This window comes from Brassica oleracea, chromosome C5 (assembly GCF_000695525.1).
Source record: "Brassica oleracea var. oleracea cultivar TO1000 chromosome C5, BOL, whole genome shotgun sequence".
NCBI classification, from domain to species: Eukaryota; Viridiplantae; Streptophyta; class Magnoliopsida; order Brassicales; family Brassicaceae; genus Brassica; species Brassica oleracea.
Genome location: NC_027752.1, coordinates 39,514,779 through 39,532,213, shown reverse-complemented (window position 1 = coordinate 39,532,213; position 17,435 = coordinate 39,514,779). Strand labels below are relative to the sequence as shown.

The following is a 17,435-nucleotide window of genomic DNA, read 5'->3' as shown; positions in this document are numbered from 1 at the left end:
ATTCAATTAATTGCAAAACTAACATGTTTATCTAAGAAGACTTTCAAAAAGTTCTTCTCTGATATTTTTTTAGATTTTTTAAAAACAAAAGTAAAACAATATTTACAAATAAATACTTCAATAAAAGTCTTCGGTAGAAATAGACTTCTCTGGAATTATTTCTTTGTAAAATTTCAGTTAAAAAATGACATAAATTTGTCGGAAGACTTATGTGAAAGTTTTATAGGTCAATGTTTAAGAAACTTTCATTTTCTCTAAAATTATGAAGATTTTTAATATTTTCTTGTTAATTCATGTATATTAATCTATATTGGGGTTCGAATGAAATTCATAACTTAATTGGTGATAATTATGGAGTTACCAAAATTCATGTATATTAATGTTTCTAGCTAATGAGAGAATGCTTCTCTCGAAGTCTTCTATGCTAGTTCTTATAAAACATGTATTTTCAACTTGAAGATATATGTTTTAAATTTCAAAAGTGTTAAATAACTTTAAAAATATCACGTCATGTGGTTTAATGTGTTTTCTTAATAAGATATATATTTTTTACTTTAATGAGACTGAAAATTTCAAATTTTACTTAAATCAATACTATTAAAACAGAAGTACAAATTTGGACCCAACTTAATTATAGGCAGAGTATTTTTTTTAAACTATACTATATATACTTTTTTGCCTAACTTATATTATTACTATCTTAAAATATGGCCTAACTATGAAAATATTTTAAACTAACAAATCTCCATAAATATCTTTCTCTTAAAAGCATGGATCCCGCAGATAAATATTTCATATTTTAAAAGTTAAGAAGACAATTTATTTTAGATAAGAAATCCAATTAACTATATTTATAAATTTGAACCCAACGTCTAATATTTAAACAAGGACAACATACACATTTTCTATATAGTTGCCGTGAAGTTATTATATACTGTAAGAGTTTGTATATAATTTATTTTGATTATTAAAACCAAATTCAATATATATATATATATCTTTATAAAAGATAAGAAGTATTACTATGTGAGATAAGGATTAAACTGATTTTCTGATAGAACGAAATCACCGTATATTTTAAAAAGATTTAAATTTCAGAAAATTTTATTAAAAATAAAAAAAAAATATGATTTTTAATCGAATGATTCAAAAAATTATCTGAAAAGAAAAGCCCGAACCAGAATTGAATTAAACTCAAAAATTTATCGGGTTCCTATAATTGTTATCTAGATCAAACCGAAAACAAAGCTCGAATTCATAAATAATTGAACAATTTCTATCTCTTAAAAAAAAACACAACCGAATTGAAACCGAAAACTAAAGGATCATGGTTAAACATAATAGTGAACAAACTAACGGGTTAATAAATTTGCCCCAAAAAATAATCATGCGCTTTGAAAGCGCAGAAGAAAATCTAGTTTCCAATTATGAAAACTGAATATGGTATATAGGTTCTTAGTGTGCTAATATTATTGTTTCAACTAGTTTAGTATATTAATGACGAAGCCTAGAGTTTGTGAAAAACAAGTTAAAACCAATTAAATTCACTTTCTTGTTGAATTGGGCTTTTAAGAGGCTTGGCCTTATTAAAATGGTTGGTTGATTGCCACGCGGCGTTTGACTGAAGTCGTCATTGATCAAGAGGTCCTTTTTGTCTCTCTCGTTCTCCTCGCAACGAAGCAAGTTTGGGTGCAAAAGAAAGAAAAAAGAAATCGCCATGGAAGACGTGAACCAGTTGTTCGATGCTGCTTTCGAGTTCGCACACTACCCCGGTAACTATAATCCACGCTTCATCTCTTTTCACGTATTGCGCGATTGTTCTCTAATCCCAATCACCGTTTCGATTTCAGGTCCTCAAGGCGACTCCTCGGTTAAGGAGTTCCTCGATCGCTTCCCTCTCCCCGTTATTTTCAAGTGATTTTCTTCCTTCACTTCTAATAGCTTTTGGTTTGTTTGTTTCTGAACCGTTTGAATCTGATCCTTTGGTTTTGGTGTTTATGGTTTAGTTAGTTTATTTAATCTTTTAATCATCGGTGATGAACATGTATTGTATCGCAATACTCTCTACGTGCAGTGCTTTGCAAACGGAAACGGATATCCCAGGATTTGAAACCACGCTGGTAACTTGCTTGGAAAGAGTTTTCAAAACTAAGTACGGAGCCTCACTCATTCCTCACTACATGGTAAGACTCACAGTAGAGTTTCTATTTCTATAATGTTATTCCTGTTATTTATGTATGTAGTATTGAGCCAATTTCTATATTCAGAGTCTGACTTGTTTATTTTTATGGTGTTTTGTTAAGCCTGTTCTGCAAGCTGGTCTCAAGTCAAATTCTGCAGTGGTGAAATCTCTGGCTTGCAAGACTGTAAGTGTCTGAAACTATCTGTTTATACTCTCCTAGTTTGTACTTTTTTTGTGTTTGCTAATGTCTATGGAGTCTCGTTTTTTTCTTTTCTGGAAGGTCAACTCTCTCTTGGAGAATCGAGATGCAAACGATGTTTCCCCTGTTCAGCTCATTGTCAGCAATGGCATATACCCTCTTCTGCTTGAGTATATCATAAAAAGGTAACAAGATAGTTCTACATTTTTTGTCTTAAAGTTGTGCTCTTTCCTATGGGATTTCTCTAGTCAAGCGCCACCTACCGTAAAGAAACATGTTGAAGTAGTTTTTGGAGCATAACAATTACTCTCTAGACGCTTTGGATTGGTCTTTCGGGACTAGAATATGGCTTTAGTATGTATCTCCAAATACTTGCTTTGCCTCAAAATCATCGCCATTGATGTTTGTTTTTGTTTCTGTAGCGATGATGAAGTGGCAAACGCTGCAAGTGAGACTATTAAGAGTCTAGCACGCTTTCCAGATGCAATGGTTTGTGTTTAAACGTTTTCATTTTGGCTAAGTGGCTATTCCTTCAACTCAACCATCTTTTTTCACAGTCGGTAATTTTTCCTACTGATACCAACGATGCTACTCACCTTGGTAACCTTGCTGCTAGGAGTTCGTCGCTGGTAATGCACCGCTTTATAAATTACTTTTACAATGAAGCTCCATTTTTGCTGTGTCTTTACGATTCTCCAACTCTTTTTCAGGCACGTGTCCGGGTTTTGTCTTTGATAGTGAAGCTTTTTTCGATTTCTCCACATGTAGCGTCAGCAGTTAAGAACTCAGGTCTTCTTGATTTACTGGAGGCAGAAATGAAGGGTACAAAAGACACTCTTGTGATCTTAAATGTTCTGGAGCTCTACTATGAGGTTGGCCTCTTATTTCCAACATTGTTATTGAGTCTCCTTTCCTTTGTTCCCCACATTTCAAGGGAAAATATTGAATTATGTTGAATTTTTGTGCATGTGTAACGCTGAAGTTAGTGGAAGTGGAGCACAGTTCAGAATTCGTGCCACAAACTTCACTTATTCAGATGTTTTGTTCTATCATCAGGTATAAGCAATTAAGCACACTATTAAATCTTATCCACTTTACAGAAAAAAAGAGAAATTGTATACCTATTATGCTCGCTTCAGCTCACCTATTTCTCGGGATCTTAAAATTTGCATAGTGGGACATCAGTGGATCTCTTTCTGAAGTTGAGAGCAATGATGATAAGTGGCAGACTCCTCTCGAGGGAAAATATCTACAATACAGTGGACGAAACTTGTAAGATTGTTTTTTTTTCAGTGTGATTACGTGGTTCTTGTAATAGGCTTTCATAACAAGGAGTTTTTAGCTTTCTAAGAACAACTCTCACCTTTGTCCCGAATCCAGGTGTGAAGGCGTTAATTTCAGCTATTGATGCGAGCCTGGAGTCACCGGAGATGAATGATACAGATGCACATGAAGCTGCGCTTGATGCACTTGGTCAAATTGGATCAAGTAAGTTGCTCAGTTTTCTTTGAAATTGCATTTGTTCCAGCTTTCTACTAAAAGAGATTTACCTAGATAGGTCGTCATACATTTAGAGTTGTGAAAATATAAGAGCGACCGACAAGGTGTTTTGTTTCCCTTGCAGTAATATCTCGTGTGGCTTATGTGTATATTCTTACAATATTTTTTAGCAACGAGGGGAGCGAATCTAGTCCTTTCGACTACACCTCCAGCTGCAAGACACGTTGTTGCTTCTGCCTTTGATCGCAATGCACTTGGAAAACAGTTGGTTAGTGTGTTTTTTCATCTCATCAGTTGAAACACTGGCGATTATATGCTCTTTGAAAGACATGTTAATATTCACTTTTTCCTATTTCAGGATTTTAAATTTGAACTCTCGATGATTGAAAAACTGTTTCATGAGACATTGAGGAAATCTTATGACTGTTTGTAAATGGCATGTACAGGCTGCACTTCACGCACTGGCATACATTGCGGGTGAAACACGGCCTAAAAGCAGCAGAATAGTTGATGAAAAAGCTGAAGAAAACCTTAGATGTTTAATATACGATGTTGCAGCACAGAGCACAAAACTAACCCCATCCGTGAGTTTATTTTATCTTTTGCATCTTCTTCTTCAGCTGTGCGCAGACTACATATGTTTATGTTTTTAGCCATAGCATGAACTAATTATTGGCACTACACACAAAATCGCAGGGTTTGTTCCTTTCAGTTCTTCAACAAAGCTCAGAGATGCGTCTTGCGGTAAAACCATTAACCTCATCATTTAATCTTTCTCCCTTTGTTTCCCTGGTTGGAAATTTTATAGTGCACACATACTACATTTCACTTAGAACTTCTTTTTCCTTCTGCGCCAAACAGACTCAGATACATATGTCTTCTAATTTCCACACCGTCACACATTGCCCAAAGAAACTCTATGCGTTTTGTTGATACTATGTTGTTTGCAATATAAATCCTCAGGGCTATAGAACATTAGCAGCGTTGGTGTCGCGGCCATGGGGGCTGATGGAGATCTTGTCGAAAGAAGAGATAATAAACATAGTGACGGATGCAACCACTGAAACTGCAAAGATAGGTAAACTAAGTAAAACTCCTCTCGCATCTTCCTCAACCTATTTGATCTGACTCAATACACATTTTACATTCTTGACACAGCAATGGAAGGGAGGTATAACTGCTGCAAAGCAATTCATGAAGCGTTCTTGTGTAGTAACTTTGTTGATGACCCTCGTCGTCTAAAAACTGGTGAAAAGGTTTGAATCTTCTTCCCCAAAACATATATAAAGATGGAAGTTTGTAGAATCTCTCTATGAATGTTGTTGACATGATTGATATTTTTTTGGTTATGACAGTTGCAAGAAGCTGTTCGAAGTGGACCGTACATGTCGAAGAAGTACAGAGACGCACGACCAGAAGTAATGATGGCCGAAGGGTTCTAATGACGTAACTAAAACCGGAAGTTTTTTAAAAAACTTGGACCAGAGTTGTCTCTTCTCCGTTGTTCGATAAGCAACTTTAGTTCATCTTTTCTGTCTAAAAAAACTTCGAAGAGGATATTGTTTTTGACTTTTTTAGCGTTTGAACTTGAATAACAGTACTTTTTCGTTACAACTTGGGCGTTAATAACAACAGCAAACATTATAATGCTGGTGCGTATTTAATATTTATACACTGAACGTCGTGGGCCTTGGCCCTTCGGATAATGAACGTAAAATTAGTCCATCTACAAGGGGTATTGAGGTAAATTACTGTTAAAGACATTATCTCTGTGTGGATAACACAGGTCCGACGAATAGAGCCTGGGACGAGAACCATTACCCTTACTATACTAGTTACGGTGTAGGAGGAGAGCAGAGAAAAGTGTCCATGGCGACAATAGTCCAGTGTCTTTCGTCATGTGCGACCCTCAATTTCAAATTCCAAGTCCTTTCTCTTAAAGGAGCTTCTTCTTCGTCGTCATCATCTCCAACTTCTTCCTCCTTGTCCACTCGTCGTGGTGCGTCGGCTACTGTGTGCTCCTCCCTTAGCTTCTCTCAGAGCGTTTCTCAATGTGTCGCCTTCTCCTCCGGTAAACCCCGCCTCAGAATGGTGCATTAATTTTCCTGACCATTTCGCATTTGGTTCGTCCTCTTTATGTTTTCACTGAAATTTTGGGGTTCTCTGCAGGGAATTTATGGGTACAGAAGAATCCATTGAGGGAGTTGATAGTGTGTGAGGCTGCTCCGACGAAGATAGCTGATTCAGCTGCAAAGAGAGCTCGCCAAGCCGAGAAGAGGCGTGTTTACAACAAGTCTAAGAAATCTGAAGCCCGTACTCGGATGAAGAAGGTAATCTCATACTTTCTCTGCACTTTGTGTAAACAAGTCTTGTGCTTTTTTAAAACATTTGAGCGTCTGTCTGAATAAGGATTGTTGATAAGCTTGTAATACTGCCGTTTTACAAGCTTAGTAACTAGTTACTAGTTAGGTGATTAGGGAATGTTACTCCTTGGGACTTCCTGTAAGACAACACGAACCATTATAATCCAAGACAGTGACTGATTTATGGGTCACCATGAGCTCAAATGGAAGCTGGTGAGGCGATGAGATGGTTTTGTAACAACTTGGGGGGGGGGGACGTTTAAAAGTGTTGATAGTTTAGAAAACATCTTATTATTATCCTCACCATTTGGAAGAATTTGTCTTTTGGTTTACAATTCATATGACGAAATTAAATTCTAATTGTGTCATATACTAAACAGGTCTTGGAAGCACTCGATGGACTCAAGAAGAAACCAGATGCACAACCTGATGAGATTGTTACCGTAGAGAAACTCATCGGAGAGGCTTATTCTGCAATAGACAAGGCAGTGAAGGTTAGAGCGCTACACAAGAACACTGGTGCTCGTAGGAAGTCTCGTTTGGCTAGGAGGAAAAAGGCCGTTGAGATCCACCACGGTTGGTACGTACCCGACACAGCAGCAGCAGCAGCAGCAACAGAAGCTGTGACCATGGACAGAGATAATGGAAATTCGTTTTTCTTATAATATGTGAAAATTGCTTTTAAAATCAAATCTGATTTCTTCATGTATAATTCATTACAACTTCAGTTTCATCTTCCGTACTGTTGAGTCTAAGCTTTTTGTCGTCTTCTTCTTTCGGCTTGGCCATGACCTGGTTTAGTAAGATCTCAGTTCTTGGCTCTGGCACCATTCCTCTTGATATCATCTCTCGATAACACTTCAACGCTTCTCCTATTTTTCCCTTTGTGTGCAGGCCGTGAACCTTAACAGTATACGTTCTTTGATCTGGTCCTAACCCACTTCTCTCCATCTCATTCCATACCTCCCTTGCCTTCTCTTCATCTCCCCATTGCACATACAGCCTAAACACCAAATTGTACAAGTCACTTGTCATTTCACACATGTTCTTCCTCATCCTCTCCAAAACTGAATCAACATCTTGAGGCTTCTGCGAATACTTAATCAAGTAACCGAATGTTACATCGTTAGGCGAACAACTACCGCCTTTATCTTCCATCTCTTCCACTAGCTCCCAAACTTTCTCTGGTCTCCTTAGCTTGCAGACATGCTTCAAAAGCGAGTTATAAGTCGCAGCGTTCGGAGAACAACCTTTCTCACTCATCTCCTTGAAAACTCCAAGAGCCTCAGGGATCCTCTTCTTGAAACACAATGCATCAATAACGTTATTGCAGATTTTAACATCCGGGTCTCTTCCCGGCTCCCACATTGCTCGGTACAGCTCCATAGCCTTCCCTACTTTCCCTTTCTTAGTCAAGGCGTTGATCATCGTCCCGTAGCTGACAACATCAGGCCTGCATTTAGAAGCAATGATATCTTTCCAAAACCTCTTGGCTTCATGAACGTTCCCCAAAACACACCACCCGTTGAGAATAACGTTCATGGCTTTTATATCACACCCAACAAACTCTCTTCCACGAGAGCAGAACAAAGTCTCCGCAAACTCGACGTGCTTATACCTACACAGCCACTTCAACAGCCCATGAAACGCAACCGAATCGTCCTCTATCCCAAACTCTCTCCTCCTCTCGAATACCTTCACGGCTTCATCTACTTTATGAGCAGCAGCGTATCGGTTTAGCAAAACTTCATACGTCTTTGCATCTCTCTTAGACATTTCGTCGAACACTTGGTGGAACTCTTCGAACCGCCGCATTTTCCCAAGAACGTCGAGAATCTCGTTGTACACTGATGAGCTAGATAGGTAAACGGATTGTATACGGATCAATCGAGAAAGTGTGTAAGCTGGTTTCCAATCAGACCGGTTCCGGTTCACCACTTCCAGAATCATCCCTTCGGTTAACACTATCCCGCACTTTTCGAGAATCCTCCCGATTTCTTCAGGCGAGCTTCCACGGTGGTTCTTTAGGACATTGTGAACGTCGACAGCGGATTGCTTGTGGTGTCCAAGGGAGTTTCTGTCGGGAGCTGTAAGAGAGTGAAGAAAGTGTGAAGATTGATTAACACCCAGGAACCGAAACTCAGTGAGGGTGATGTTGTGCTTATGATTCAGTTTCTCCGGAGGAGAGAGACGGCGAAGAAAGGCGAAGGATGTGGAAGAAGAGATCCGGCGCCGGCATAGAGCATTCCGTAGCTGAAACAAGATTTCGGATTTATATTTCCCTCTCATTTTCATAAACCTCTCCATAGTTCCCAAGTTTTGGAAGCAATACGTAACTTATATACTCCCCCATTTTTAAAAAATAATTTACGTTTTAAAAATATTTTGTTCTATGCAAAATGATGTTTTATGCTTTCAATATACTTTTTATGTTATACTCCTTTTTAATATGCTATTTGATTTATTATTTGTCAGTTAAGTTTAGGGCTGGATTAGGGTCCCAATGAATTTCGGTTTGGGATTTCGAGTTTACAGGTTCATGAATTTAACTTCATTTGGATATTATATAAGTTTGGATTGAATTTGATTCGGGTTTAGTTACAATGTCTAAGATCCAGTTGAACCCAAAATAGTTTTAGTTTCATATATTAATAGGCTTATTATAAATTCCAAAAATATTGATTTGTACTTGACTAAACTTAATATATTTCCAATCTTTCTAATAAATTTGTGTATCCAATTTTCCCCAACCATATTGTTATCGTTTAAAATAATTCGAAAAGACTTATCTATCAATCATATATGACTCTTTCTTGAACTATATATGACAACATCAGATATATCATGACAAACCAAAGCCATGCACAAAAAAAAAATCATACATAAGCGTAAGCAAACTAAAATTAATAATTAGCAATTCTATATATTTAAAAAAAAAGTTTAAACTTTATAAGCAAACTTATTCATAATTGAACTTCAAATACAATTTTCAAAACATAAGAACATCAATATTCACCAAATACTAAAATATATGTTGAACTAAGTATTTGTGTTAAAAATTAGTACTTGAGTTTACTATTCACGTAATAAATAATTTTTTTTAGGTATTCAGTTATATTTTAGTGTATTTTTGATATATATCACGGAGTGAAATTGAGTTTGATACAAATTATAGAATTTTGAATTTTTTGAACTTTTTCGAATATCCATTTGGATTCGGATTCGCTTTAGATAAAATCTATAACACGAGATACCATAATACAAAATTCATTCAATATTTATTTCGGTTCAGTTTGGTTTAGATTTACTTTTATCAGATCGGATTAGATCAGATTTTTGGATTCGCTTTATTTGCCCATAACTAATTATGTTAGTAATTTATTTGTGCAAATTTATATTCTCAGATGCCGATAAAACATTTCTTTGTTTAATTTTTTAAGAAACATTAAATTAAATCAGATGTGGATTACCTTAAAATATTAGTAATAAATAGTTTAGAGCCATTAGGGATGTAGATCCAGCAGATTATGTGGTCCGAGAAAACCCAATCCATTATCCATGGTCTGGAGACATATGCAGCTGTCGCTAAATAAAAAACAAAGAATACCATTAACAATCAAATATAGTCCCACGCTCTCTGCCGTAAATGTTATTGCGATCTTTTAGAAAACAAAGAGAAACAAAATATACGGCGGGCCCACCGCCGTTAGAATCTCTGTTTGCCGACGCACACCGCTCTCTCTCTCTCTCTCTCCTTTATGGATCGCTCTCCACGCGTTCATATTAGCCACGTGCCAATATCGATCTTTAAAAAACAAATCAGCTTTTATTAGTTATTTTATTTAATTGGTGCTCTGGTCGGCCTTATCGGTTTCTTACAAACATTTTCTAGCAGAGGGGCGGCTATACATTTTAATGAAAATAATAAAGGAAAAAAGCAGTCAAACTCAACTTTCAAATGGAGCTGACATCGACGTGTTTTGCGGTGAGATTCACGCACATATGGCAACGCCGATTACGAGCCGCGCGTCCATGAGCTGTTGGCATGGGTTCAATTTCAAAACTACTCCATTTATTTCATTATAAGTGTCATTTGAGACTTTTGCACACAGATTAATAAATAATTTATTTTTTTTCATGTTTTCCATATAAAAATGTTATTACCTATATACTTACTCCTATTTCAACCAATAGAAAAATAAACTCCAAAATAAAATTAATAAATTCTTCATCGAAATACTAAAACGACACTTATTTTGCAACGAAAAATTTTCTCTACAACAACAGTTAATATGAAACGGAGGGAGTACTACTTACATTCTACATTTTTTTTTCTCGACTAGGTATTTTGTTAAAGGACAAAGCCCAATTTACATAAGAAAACGAAATACCTAAACAACGGAACAACTAAACATAAACTTCTTGGGCCGTCAACCCAAAAAGAAAAACCGTCGAAGAAAAAACCCGACAAGCATCACCACGTGTTTGAACGCCCTGCGCTCAATGGACACGCGTCAGATCGAAACCAGCTTGTTTCTCCCGGAGGCAGAGAGGAGCTACGACGGATCTCCGCCGTCGGCGAAGACAGATTGTTGAAGAAATCTCATGCAGAGCGATCTTCTCAAGATCCAAACCGCACACCGGATCGACGCTTCAAAAAAACAATCATCTACAATCAACCCAACAACTTCGCTCATCCTGCGTGAACATCAATCATCTTTAAAGATGAGAATAAGCCTGAAGATGAAACGACTTTAAACAAAGGGAGAAAGGAGAAATCGAAGCTGTGGGAAGAGACGGTTGAGCGGAGGAGAGACATGAAGCGTCAATCAACGAACCAGGATAAACCCGGTGAAGAGCCGCCATCAGCAATCGAGAAGATCGCGATGCGGAGACAAAGTCGGATGTCCAACACCGAGAGATCAAGTGAGGATACCAAAGACAAAAGCCGGACGACCTCAAAAGGAAACGAGCGCCGCCGGAGTCAGATCCGTTCGGAGAACACCAAAACCGGAGATAAACAGTCGGACGGAGCCGGCGATAAACGGATCGCCTCTCTCTCTCTCTCAAAGATTTTGAAGAGATAAGAGAGAGAGAGAGTTTTACTACTTACGTTCTACATAGATATATGTTTTTTAAACGTTTTCGGATATATGTTTTTTAAACGTTTTCACGAAAAAAATAAATTATTTAATAATAACAAATTATAAATTTCTAAAAGTATTTAATTATAATTGAATTACTATTGATTTAATATATATATAGCATATAAAATTTTGATACTAATCACAAAAATAATACAATTTGTTCATATTTTTTAATTATTTTAGCGCACTGTCACTAATTTATTTCTTATTTGTTGTTATACTTTTTATATAGTACATTTTTGGGTAAATTGGAGCATCTGTTATAGTATTTGATAGCATTTCATGATGAAATAGTGTAGTTTTTAAAATTACTTTTAAGGAACAGTCAAATTAACGAAAGTGTTCTACATTTATGTATGGTAGTCGGTACATATCTATTATTTTCGTTTAGATCTATTTTTAAGTAAATCTTCTATTTTCATGATAAGTAAATCTCCATATTTTGAATCAATTATTAATTTTGCATATTGCATATCAACAATGTTAGTTGACAAAAAAAAAACATATCAACAATGTTAATATATTTCGTGTTATCATATATTTAACCACACAAATTAAATTCTGATATGGAAATAAATTTGCAATTCCTTTGATTAAAAAAAAAAAAAAACTGAGCAGAACATGGGAATTTATTGTGTGGGGGCATGCAGCAAACTCCAGGCATCTCCATTAATTGCGTAGATATTGCATCACCTCTGTATCTTTTTATTACATCAGATATGTTTATATTTGAATGTACAAACAAATAGACAAAATAATCTTGTTTTAAAATTAAAAATAATATTACTTTCAAAATAACATTAAACAACATAATATATATATATTAAATTTAATAAGTATTTTATTTAAATAAATTTATTTTCCAAACTATAACAAAAATAAATTAAGTGAAACAAACTAAGATATTTTTTTGGTTCGGAGAGTTTTAGAAGTCTGTTTATGCTGATGATAATAAAATAATATTTTTGGATATTTTTTCTTTTTATTTAAGTTTCCTTTTTTATATTTATACAAATAACATATATAATAAAGATTTTTTTTTATATTTATGTGATTTTATATAATGAAATTTTACAACAAAAAAAATTGATATTAAAGTAAATAAATAATTTTCCCTTTAAAAATGTATCGATTATGTTTTTATGCAACTTCGTACAGATCATCACTTTAATTTTCTAATTTTATTTGCAAATAAACATAGACCAAATTTATTTTTAAGAGAAATAAAAATATATATCTAACCATCTAAGATAAAGAACCAAATTAATACAATGAATACAATTAATTCGATTTGTGTAAATTACATTAAAAATAGTTGTACATTAATTGGAAGAAATCTATGTAACACAATATATCTATAAAATGAGTAACCAAATCAACCCAAATTCTTGTATCCAAAAAAGAAAAATTAACTAAAATATTATTTACAGTAATATTTGTATACATACAAATTATAGAATACTTCGACATATTAATAAATAAATATAAAATTCTCAATTAATATTATAGAGATGTTAACCAATTATTACAATTAAGTTCTTTCGTATAATTTATACATATTTATGAAGTTTCAAAAGACTATAGTTGTTATATTTATTCATGTAACTATGAATTGATCAATACTTCAGTTTAATTTTACTATTTACTTCTCAAAACAACATATGTTAAACTATGCATAGTCTTACTATAATATATTTAGAAATCAAAGACAGGATCAAATCAAATATAAATATAAAAATTAGTCAAATGTTTAATTCGTAGAACAAAAATATTAAGGTTGAATCGGAAAAATAAATATTATCCGATATATCCAAATAATAACCAAACAGGCGAGATATTATATATTCAAAATCATACGTCTAATAAAAATAAGATAATATTATTTAAAATAGATCATGTATATTAATTACAACATAAATTATAAAATAGTAAAAATTTAGAATAAAATATTGATAAATTAATATAATGTATTTATTATGTAAATATTTATATCCGTACATGATCATGGAAAAATCAACTAGTGTTAAATATTTGTCAATTAAGTTTTTTAAAAAATCATCAATCGAATCAAAAAGATTTAGTGATAATATGATATCTCAAAGATTTATATTTTCAATTAAAGCATTTTAAGAATATGTCTATATTTTGATCGAATGCATTTAAATAATTAATGCTTTGAAATATACGCACATAATAATGAAAACTCTTGGTTGTAAAATTAAAAAACACAAATGAAGGGTTGATGGTAGAAAAACAATAGTTCTCGAAGGAGGAAACAGACACGCATACACACGTGGCATAGGATAAGTGGAGGTTAAAAAGAAAACCATGAAAACCGCTGGTGTCTGAAAGAGAAGCCGCTAAAGCCATTTCAGGCTTTGACTGTTCACAACAAAGCGCCCCTAAAGGAGCGTCGCTTTTACTCTCTCCTCATCTATATATAAAGAACACACCTTCCGTCTCCTTCCACCTTCAATTATCACACCGTATTCTCTCTTCCTCTCTGATTATTACGTTATGGTCAAGATGGGTTTGAAACCCAACCCGGTAACTCCTAACCCGACCCACTATAATGCCAAAGAGATTCGTTACAGAGGCGTAAGGAAGCGTCCTTGGGGCCGTTACGCCGCCGAGATCCGAGATCCGGGTAAGAAAACCCGCGTCTGGCTTGGCACCTTCGATACCGCAGAGGAGGCGGCGCGTGCGTATGATAAGGCGGCGCGTGATTTCCGTGGCGCTAAGGCGAAGACGAATTTTCTTGAGCTGAATGAGAAGGTGCTCTCCGGTGGAGGCGGTTTCGCGCGGAGCCCTAGCCAGAGCAGCACCCTTGACTATGCTTCTCCTCCGGCGGTAGTTACACCGGCGACTGATGGGATTGTTCCACCTCGACTTGAGCTAAGTCTTGGCGGCGGTGGCGCGTGTTACCAGATCCCAATGGCGCGTCCTCTCTACTTTTTGGACCTTATGGGGGTCGGAAACGGAGGTCGTGGTCAGCTTCCGGTGTCGTCGGCGTTTAGGTCGCCGGTGATGCAGGTCTCTACGAAGATGGCTTGTGGTGCCCAGAGCGATTCTGATTCTTCATCGGTCGTTGATTTCGAAGTTGTGATGGAGAAGAGATCTCAGCCGTTAGATTTAGATCTAAACTTGCTTCCTCCGGTGGAACAGGCCTGAGGTGTTGCCGGTTTCGCGCATGCGTTTTTTGCTTTGCAGCTGAGAAAATAATTTCACGTAGTCTTTTTCTCCAGCACTCTAAAATAATTATTATCGGTTTTTAGAAATTATATAAATCGAGGGAGAAAAAGTATAATTCTTAGATGACATGTATCGTTATGTACATAACCGGAGATCTGAACTTTTGTTGTGCGCTTTTTTGCGACTTGGTTTTCACCATGTTGTTTCTATGCATCTTTTCCTTCTGCAATTTGTTTTTCCAAATTTTCAATTATTAATTTGGTAGTCTTCATAATGCTCATCAAACTTCCATGATGTAATTATCAATACTTGGAAGTTGGAACTACTAGGTACTATCTAATCAATCAGCCGGCATCTTTTATTGGCATTTTCTTTGTTTTGTTAGAGTGATTATTTACAATGTCTGAGTAAAAAGGTGAAATCACTTTTTTTTTTACCAAAAAAAAATTGTGGTTGAAGTATAGGAAAACACAGTTAAAAGTATGAGTAGTTAAAAAAAAAGAAGTATGATTATTATTAAAAAGAAAGTTGTTTTTTACAATGGTGGAAACTTTAAGCAGGCAGCCGGCGTATTTGGGCCCATTTTCTGTATATTTGAAAACTCTTCTCACTTACGTCAATAAGTAGGGTCCATGTACTGATTATGGGCATCGTACTCCCTTTTGCGAACTTCCAAATTTGTTGAGTTTTAAAAGATGAACATTAACACTCTTATTATTAGGTTCTGACAGAGCCTGTCCTAGATTTGATTTTGAATCTGATATGATAGATTTTGCCTGAAGTTTACTGCCAGAAAATTATAAGATTAGAGTAATTATATTTTCTCATTCAGAAAAAGATATCTACTCTGATTAATATTTTGTTATACCTGAGAACCCTACATATCTTGTTAAAATCTCTACTGTGAAAATTAACCGTTGATATCTCAATATTTTATAAAAATGGTAAACAATTATTTTAAAATATAAGATTGAGTGGGTTCCGAGTTGAATTGGACAAACATAAGATAACACTATTCATAAACTAACTGTGAAATCTATAATCTTTATTTTTGAATATTCATTTCCTAGAGGGTTGCGGGTTAATATGATTTAAAAAAATCTGAGCTAATTAAGACAGGTTGATATTTAATCTTCCGAGAGTAAATGACTAATGATGCTGCGATGGGTTGAAAAAAAATAAATGGGTTGGTGTAAAATGAATTGCAATGATGGTCAAAAAAAGAGTAGAACGGCGACGTATACAAAAGCGGAGAGAGAAACCGGCTTCACAATTAGAAGCAGAAACGAGAGCTTTGATTGGATTCTTGTCTCCAACTACGCAATCAAAAAGGACAAAAATTATCCTTGTTTGCGTGTGGATCCAACGGTTAGATTATATCTGTAGTACACGTGCATGCATCTCGTTATTTCATAATATTAGTTAACAAAAATAAAATAAAAGAGGGGAGGCGGTACCGACGACCAAGCAACGAGTGTAATCCTTTTCAAAAGAAACCGAATCAGCGACGGTGGTGCCCACAAATCATTTTTCTTTTAACTCCCTCATTTTTTAATATAAGTCGTTTTAAAAAAAATTTATGTTCCAAATTATACGATGTTTTCGGTTTTTTATGCAAAATTTATTAACAATTAATGTTATATGACCAATGATAATATAACTTCTATTTTATTATTGGTTGATTTGTGGTTAGATAAATAATTAATGATGTTTTTGTTTAGAAAATGTAAGAAGTTAATGATTTTTTTAATTTGTGTGCACAATCTAAAACGACTTATATTAAAAAATGGAGGGAGTAGGTTTTTTTGTAGAACTATACTAAAATAATATTCCTTTCATTTCTAATTAGAAGATGTTCTCAAAGAGTATATTTTGTATCAATTTACATGAAATTTTAAGAAATAATGTTTTGGAAGAATATATTTTGTTTCAGTTTACATGAAATTTTGAAACTTTTAATGTGAAAATTAATAAAATAATTGATTAGTTTTTAAAAATAAATTAGTTGATTGTAAAAGATGTCGTGAATCTGTATGAGTAGCATTACTTTTTCTTTAATCAACTGCTTTGTATAAAAATAATATTTTTTTTAATCTGTGTGTTTTGGACTAATTAGAAATAGAGGGAGTACAAACAGAGGGACTAGTATTTTTCTTAAAATTTCATCTAATTAAAAACATAAAGAATACAAAACATTATTTAAAAGTCATTCTCCTCTCAAAAGTATTTAATAAGGAGCGAAAAAAAAATATTTACAGCTTAATTTTTGAACTAAAGCCTTACTCTTGATTAATAGAACTACTAGTATTATACTAACAATTTTATAGGTATTTTAAGTTGAATGTTTGCGATCTTCTACAAAAGACTTGATATATTACTTTACGTAATCTAAGACAATGTTAAATATTTCTAACAAAAAAAGAAATCAGCTAAACTGAAAGCAGTGTTATAAAAATAATGAAAAAGTCTATCTTTATTCATAACATAGAGGTTCTTTTTATAGGAGATTACACCGTCATAGATAAATGAAAAGATTACAAATTATAATCTCTTGGTTATGAACCATCCACAATCTGGTTCATAACACTCCCCAATTGGATGGCATAACCATTTAGAGTTTGTAATGTGCTTTAATGTTGCCTCATTAAAATCTTACCAGGAAAATCCAATTGGGACAAAACCATGGTGAAGGAAAAAGAGTACAACACACATTACTCCCCCTGATTTAGACATTACTGAATGTCCCTTGGACCTCTCCAATTTTCTGCAATCCGTGGGTGATGAAGATCTTGGGCAGAATATGCTTCGTCCTCGAACATGATAGTTGGTTCTTCTTTACCATCGGCCATGCC

General features: G+C 34.7%; 4 protein-coding genes across 4 annotated transcripts; 3 read left to right on the top strand and 1 right to left on the bottom strand.

Annotated features, from left to right (window-relative positions):
- Positions 1-1,629: 1,629 nt before the first annotated feature.
- Positions 1,630-5,525, top strand: LOC106295333. The gene is made up of 17 exons (XM_013731206.1): positions 1,630-1,772; positions 1,851-1,914; positions 2,075-2,183; positions 2,304-2,366; positions 2,463-2,566; positions 2,804-2,870; positions 2,939-3,010; positions 3,092-3,253; positions 3,364-3,437; positions 3,556-3,653; positions 3,762-3,869; positions 4,052-4,149; positions 4,328-4,465; positions 4,578-4,625; positions 4,845-4,959; positions 5,040-5,137; positions 5,237-5,525. The coding sequence occupies exons 1-17, from the start codon at positions 1,718-1,720 to the stop codon at positions 5,321-5,323; spliced, it is 1,560 nt and encodes a 519-aa protein (XP_013586660.1). The 5' UTR covers positions 1,630-1,717; the 3' UTR covers positions 5,324-5,525.
- A 139-nt stretch (positions 5,526-5,664) lies between these two features.
- On the top strand, positions 5,665-7,066 carry LOC106295334 (30S ribosomal protein S20, chloroplastic). Its single transcript, XM_013731207.1, has 3 exons — positions 5,665-5,952; positions 6,051-6,211; positions 6,625-7,066. Exons 1-3 carry the CDS (start codon positions 5,751-5,753, stop codon positions 6,907-6,909), a joined length of 648 nt encoding a protein of 215 aa, XP_013586661.1. The 5' UTR covers positions 5,665-5,750; the 3' UTR covers positions 6,910-7,066.
- LOC106295331 (putative pentatricopeptide repeat-containing protein At3g15200) lies at positions 6,921-8,543 on the bottom strand. The gene has a single exon (XM_013731205.1). The coding sequence runs from the start codon at positions 8,537-8,539 to the stop codon at positions 6,947-6,949; it is 1,593 nt and encodes a 530-aa protein (XP_013586659.1). The 5' UTR covers positions 8,540-8,543; the 3' UTR covers positions 6,921-6,946.
- A 5,203-nt stretch (positions 8,544-13,746) lies between these two features.
- On the top strand, positions 13,747-15,709 carry LOC106343506 (ethylene-responsive transcription factor 4). Its single transcript, XM_013782736.1, has one exon. It carries the CDS (start codon positions 13,909-13,911, stop codon positions 14,560-14,562), a length of 654 nt encoding a protein of 217 aa, XP_013638190.1. The 5' UTR covers positions 13,747-13,908; the 3' UTR covers positions 14,563-15,709.
- The last annotated feature ends 1,726 nt before the right edge of the window (positions 15,710-17,435 follow it).